This window comes from Barbus barbus (genome assembly GCF_936440315.1).
Source record: "Barbus barbus genome assembly, chromosome: 30".
NCBI classification, from domain to species: domain Eukaryota; kingdom Metazoa; phylum Chordata; class Actinopteri; order Cypriniformes; family Cyprinidae; genus Barbus; species Barbus barbus.
Window position 1 is genome coordinate 18,385,971 of NC_136758.1, and position 6,669 is coordinate 18,392,639.

The window sequence follows — 6,669 nt, forward strand, 5'->3', positions numbered from 1 at the left end:
CGAAGACCACGGGCATCCAACAAAGGTCTTCGGCCTTGTCCCTTACGCACAGAGATTTCTCCAGTTTCTCTGAATCTTGTGATGATGTTATGCACTGTAGATGATGAGATTTGCAAAGCCTTTGCAATCTGACATTGAGGAACTTTGTTTTTAATGTATTCCACAATCTTTTTACGCACTCTTTTACAGATTGGAGAGCCTCTGCATCTTTACTTATGAGAGATTCTGCCTCTCTAAGACGTCCCTTTTATAGCCAATCATGTTACAGACCTGATGTCAATTAACTTAATTAGTTGCTAGATGTTCTCCCAGTTGAATCTTTTCTAAATTTCTTGCTTTTCAGCCCTTTGAGACCTGTAGCAGGCATTGAATTTGAAATGACCTCATTTAGTGGATAAAAGTGTAAATTTCTCAGTTTATACATTTATTATGTTCTCTATGTTCTATTCTGAATAAAATATTGGCTCTGTGATTTTAAAGTCTTTTAGTTTTCATTTTATTCAAATTTAAAAAACGTCCCAAGAATTCGGGTTGTAGATGGGGATAAAGAATAATATTTTTTTTGATTACCACAATGTTCACACACAAAATATTAAATGTCACAAATGACACAATATATTAAATACTATTGTTAAACCCCATCCGTTGCAGTGCAGATTGTAACACCAGCACTATTTTTTCTTGAAAAAATAGATTCAGGAATTATTTTAATTTGTATAATGGTAGCCTAAAATTAGAGACACAAAACGTTTAAATAGCCTATATTTTGTTACTCAATCAATTCAATTCATTATCAGTGCATGACTATTATACATTTGATGCTGTGAGACATCTATTTGCTAAAGCTTTGGATACACATGTTAATGCTTAAAAACAAAATGATAAACTTCCCTCTCACTCAGTTTTTGTCAGAACATGGTGTGCGAAAATGACGAACCAATGATCTCTTCTAAAAATAGAGAAATTAGCTGCGAGTCAGTGACTGAACGCTAATCGGATGCGCATCATTCATTGCGCGCGCAGCTGTGATCTCGTGCCATCATCGGCACTCTAAAAAGTTCATGGATAAAAGGAGCACGGCATGGTGCTGGGTGATACCAACAGATCAACTGCCGCGCAAAGCCACGGAGAAACTATGAAGTCCTTGATTGGCGAGGAGCGCGCGCTAGAGACAGGTGCAAGCGTGGAAACCTTTAACGGCATGATGATCTCCGAGGTCCTTATCCCTCGCCTATTCAAAATCGCGCACGAGTCTGGAGAGGTGGCAGTGGCTGCGGGCTCCGGATCCTTCGAAATGAAGCCTTCCAGCTCCCCGATCCTTCTGGAGATGATGGAGGTGGCGAACGGAACGCGCTGCGCGGAGCAGATCCTCAGCTACGGAGAGGTCGAGAAGGTGCTGATCGGTGGAGTGCTGACCATGCTGACGCTCATCACCATCTGCGGGAACTTGCTTGTGGTCATCTCCGTGTGTTTCGTGAAAAAACTACGGCAGCCCTCCAACTATCTCATCGTGTCCCTCGCGCTCGCGGACCTCTCCGTTGCGCTCGCGGTGATGCCGTTCGTCAGCATCACGGACCTGATCGGTGGCCGTTGGATTTTTGGCAAATTCTTCTGTAACGTGTTTATAGCCATGGACGTGATGTGCTGCACCGCGTCCATCATGACCCTCTGCGTTATTAGCATCGACCGGTGAGTTTTCTTAAGGGTGGACTGATTGATCATCATAATCATGATCAATGATCATGAAAAATGATTTGGCAACACTTTACAATAACGTTGTTATCATTAGTGAATCCATTAGGTATCATTCAACAGTACTTTTTATAGTATTTATAATTTTATGCTATCACTTTCTACATAAAACTAATATTTTTTAACATTAAATTCAACTCAAGTAATTTAAATTATACAACATTTATAATGCAAATAATTTAGAATGATTTTTTTTGTAATCTATTATAAACAAACATGATTTTGTAATGAACAACTTTATTAATCTAAGTGAATATTAATTCCCAAATAATTTTAATTATATAATCATATATAATAATTATAATTGTTGTTAGTTTCTAGAACATTAACTGATGTTAAGGAATTATTAAACCTTATTGTAAAGTGTTACTAATTATACATTCAGTTTCTATCAATTAGGTTTCTTTGAAATTAAATGCTTCTAAGTTTTATTTTTCTGCTTTGAAACTCTGTGTGGCATGAATTGTTTATTATGAAATGGCATGCAGTGTTGGAGAAATTCATTCTTTGGGTCCTGACTCTTTTGATCAGACCAGTAAACAAACTGGATAAAATCTAAATCAAATAGCTAAAAATTGATGGCTCATAATAGTTCATTCCATATTTATTATAACATATAGCTGAAGCAATTTTTATCATGATAAAAAGACTTTAAATAAAGTCCTGTCTTCTTACTTGTCCATGCATTTTCCCTCTATCACAGGTACCTTGGCATCACCAGACCCCTAACTTACCCAGTGAGGCAGAATGGCTGGTGTATGGCCAAAATGGTACTCTCTGTATGGCTGCTTTCTGCATCAATCACTTTGCCGCCAGTCTTTGGCTGGGCACAGAACGTGAACGATGACCGTGTGTGTCTGATCAGCCAGGACTTTGGCTACACCATTTACTCTACAGCTGTTGCGTTTTACATCCCCATGACTGTCATGCTGGTCATGTATTACCGCATCTACCGTGCCGCCAAGCTCAGCGCTGCCAAACACACCATCACTGGCTTCCCTCGACAGGAGGAGGAAGAGGAGGATGAGGCAAAAAGGGCTGATGGGGCGGAAGAACATGTGGAAGTGGATTGCGTAACCGTTGCGATCAAGCTGCAGAGGGAAGTGGAAGAGTGTGCGCGTCTGCCTCGACTCCTGCGAGGAGTGGGCAGGAGGAGCTCGGACCGCAGGAGCATCTCCATATTCAAGCGGGAACAGAAGGCGGCAGCCACGCTCGGGATTGTGGTAGGAGCTTTCACCGTCTGCTGGCTTCCGTTCTTTCTCCTCTCCACGGCCCGGCCCTTCATCTGCGGGACAGAGTGTAGCTGCATCCCGCTGTGGGTGGAGAGAACGCTGTTGTGGCTGGGCTACGCCAACTCACTCATCAACCCCTTTATCTACGCTTTCTTCAACCGCGACCTGCGCACCACCTACCGAAGCCTGCTCAGCTGCCGTTACCGCAATATTAACCGCAGACTGTCGGCCGCCGGCATGCATGAGGCCCTACGACTGGTGGAAAGACCGGAGGTGGTTGTCTCTGGGTGACCCCAACTGTGCAATCAAAGTTCAGAGGTCAACATTTGCACAGGAACTCACAAGCCTAAATGGTCATGATGGCATTTAGGGTTGTGTCATGTTTGGACAGTACCTACACAGTTCAAAAAAGTGGTCAAATTAGACAGAGGCATGCATTATGGTCAATGCAATTGCATTTTCTCATCTTTGCTGACACAGGAACACAATCACTGGCTTTCCTTTAGTAGAACAAGAGAGAAAAATACATATAGCTGATGAATCAAATAGAGTTCAGCTTCTATTTCAATTACAGATAATATAAAAGAACAAAGCAAGAAATATATATGTACTGTATATGAATTTATATACAAGAAGTGTGCAATATTGCACCGGTATCATGATATCTTGTCACTCGAGGGACTCTGGATATACAGATCAATAGAACTGTAGGGAGAAATCGATTTAGATTTATTCATTCTTCAAAACAGAAAACCACTCATCTCAGTTTCTGCGTTAAAAACGTTTATCGAGCCGTGAGAAACTCGTCTGTCAATTGTCAGCACCTGTTATTTCACTAAGTGTGATTCATCTGTGTCTGAATCTTGCGCCTCTCTGCTAAACACAACTAAAGGCAAACCATTTCATTCTGCACATGCTCACTCTAAACCACCGATTGTTTTATGCATTGATGGAAAACGCATTAAAGCACAGATCTAATGTCAGCTAAGCTTCTTTCTGCAGCTGTGATTAAGCCAGAAGGAACAGGACGTAATCTGATCACAGATCAGTATTTAAAGGGATTTTGATGAGATTGACTCGGGTCTCTTTTTTGTAGGCAGCTATTTATAGTTTGATTCTGCTTGGATCTTATGTGATTAGCTTGTATGTCGCTAGTATTTATTTATCATACATGTCACTGAAAAATTCATGCAGTTGTAATCAGGTTCACGCTTTTGAGTCCCTCACAATTACTTGTGCATAAAAATATCAACAAATTTGTAATGACTTTTGTACTTATGTCTACCTGTGTAAATATTAAAAGCTGATGCAACAAAATGTATAGACGTCTTTTTACTGTAGTAGATGTTTTAAAGTTACACCCTGTGCATATTTTGAAATAAAGGATCGAAGAACTGGGATTTTTGTGAAGTTCTTGTGTTTACCCCTTTGAATCAACCTCAGAACATTGCCAGATCTATAGAAAAGTGCTGCTCAGTTACCTCACTCATTACACATTTTTCCCATCAGGATGCCATTTCTATGACTTCACCTTGAATATTGAATACATCCAGGCGATGAGGATAAGAGAAGGATGGTGGGAGAAGGGAAGGAAAAAGAAGAGACCTGCGGGGGAGGTGTTCCCATTCACTTAGAATCACTAAAGCACTTGTTATGACTCAAATCTAATTAGTTGCCCAGTCATTGAGGCCCTGCTTGGAATTCTATTTTAAGGATCCAGTGTGTCTACCTGTGACAGCTACCTGCCGCTGCTGCAAAATCCATTCACAGAGAGGCTACACTGCTGATGATGATGCACCTGATTTCACACCAACATGAATCTGCTCTGGTCCATGAGTATTGTTTGAGCTCCTGCTGACACATAGAAATCATTTTTTTCCCACTGAGCTTAAGAAGTAAAATATAAAGGCTGACGCCGAAGAGGTTTATGGACTGGAGGACTGTAAAATTACAGGTCAGAATAATTCCATCTCATTTCACCCAACTGAGAAAATCCTTTCAGCTGTAAGAGCGAGAGAGGAGAATTTTGAGTGGGCAGTAATCACCTGTGTCTTTCTTTGCATCTTTTTATTACTTCTCTAATTTTCCTCCATCTTTATTTCCTCTTTTCCACCGACATTTAGGTGTTCTCTCCATCCATCATGACACCTCATCAGTGATGAGATTTATTCCAGATTATAGACTCACCTGAGTCTATTTCTTCTTATGAACACTAATTAATTATTTTTTGCATAAATTAATTACATTTGGAACCTGGAGATTAATTCTGAAAATCACATTATTCTCAGCTAAATTATCCCACTGAAATACCTGTAATATTTTCTGGGAAGCTCATTTGAATCCTTAGAACTCACACTTTGTCAATAGATGATAATCATAATCATAATAATACAATTTCCTCTCGCTTTCCTCTCGTCTTGCTGTAGTGGGTTCAGTGGGTTGTTGAACTGCTCTTTATGTGATTTCTGCGCTAGAAAAATAGATCTGTCTACATTCTTCATCAGTCTCCCTGCTATTTGCATATGAAGTGGCTCTGAAATGTGTTGGTCACAAAAATTGCTCAAACTACCTGCTGAGAGAAAGCGAGTGAGATGAGAGCACTGAGAAGCTGAGAAAAATAAAAAGAGCCTTCATCTGTGAGCATTCTGTGCACTTAAGACTGATTAGCTCATACTTGTGTTTGAATCTGCTTTAAAAAAGTATTAAATATTCAAGCTGGCTTATTTCACTACAACAGTAATCGCAGATGCTAATTATGATTACAGAATTTGCATTATATACAACATTATTTAACAATCAGTGGCATTCAGAAAACAAAAATAATGACATCTTTAAAGCGGTGTTCTGACTGGGCTGTTTATCAAAAGGACCCGTTGTTGCTTGTCCAAAATGTTACCTGTTACTCATCAATGCCCTTTGAGGACGTCGTGTACACTCAGATTCACTCAGTTCTGTTTCATTGCTTCGGTCTGTCACTCTTTTTTTTCGGGAGGTTGTGTCAGCGGTGTCTAACTGCAGGGCTTCCTCGCTGCACTGATTATGTGATAACCTAAGGACTGGCTCAATTGTCAGTGCAGGTAATTATTATAATGGTTAATGCAATTATGTCTAAGTAATAATACTTGATTGACTGTCTGTACAACTGGCTTCCCTCAAGTTATGTGCCTCTGGAATAAGAACTGAAAGGTAGTATTGTACATTAACTAAAAGCAACAATTTCTGAAGTGATACTCCATTTTAGTTCCATGCTCGATTTGTTAAATTACTACACAGAATACTTGAAGCAAAATTATAATCAAGATAATTAACAAGGTTTATATCAGTTCACATTGTTTCACTTATTTTTCACATAATTATGTTTAACAGTGGAATTCCTGGCAAAAAAAAAATAAAAGAAGCTAATTATGTACTACGAGTCAGTCAACATACACTATATTGCCAAAAGTATTGTGTCACCCCCTTCTAATGAACATGTTTGACTACTTTAGTAATTTCTATGAGTACAAATCTTAATGTTAAAGCATATAATGATATTCTAGGGAATTGTGTGCTTCTAATGTTATAGCAACAGTTTGGACGGGACGCTTTTCTATTCTAACATGACAGTGTCTCTGTGGATAAGGCACAGTTCAAAAAGACATGATTGATTCAGTCAGTGTGGAAGAACTTGACTGGTCTGCAGAAA

At 39.5% G+C, this 6,669-nt stretch overlaps 1 protein-coding gene across 1 annotated transcript; it reads left to right on the forward strand.

The window, feature by feature from the left end:
- The first annotated feature begins 1,047 nt into the window (after positions 1-1,047).
- On the forward strand, positions 1,048-4,380 carry htr7a (5-hydroxytryptamine (serotonin) receptor 7a). The gene is made up of 2 exons (XM_079385711.1): positions 1,048-1,689; positions 2,456-4,380. Exons 1-2 carry the CDS (start codon positions 1,082-1,084, stop codon positions 3,273-3,275), a joined length of 1,428 nt encoding a protein of 475 aa, XP_079241837.1. The 5' UTR covers positions 1,048-1,081; the 3' UTR covers positions 3,276-4,380.
- Positions 4,381-6,669: the final 2,289 nt, after the last annotated feature.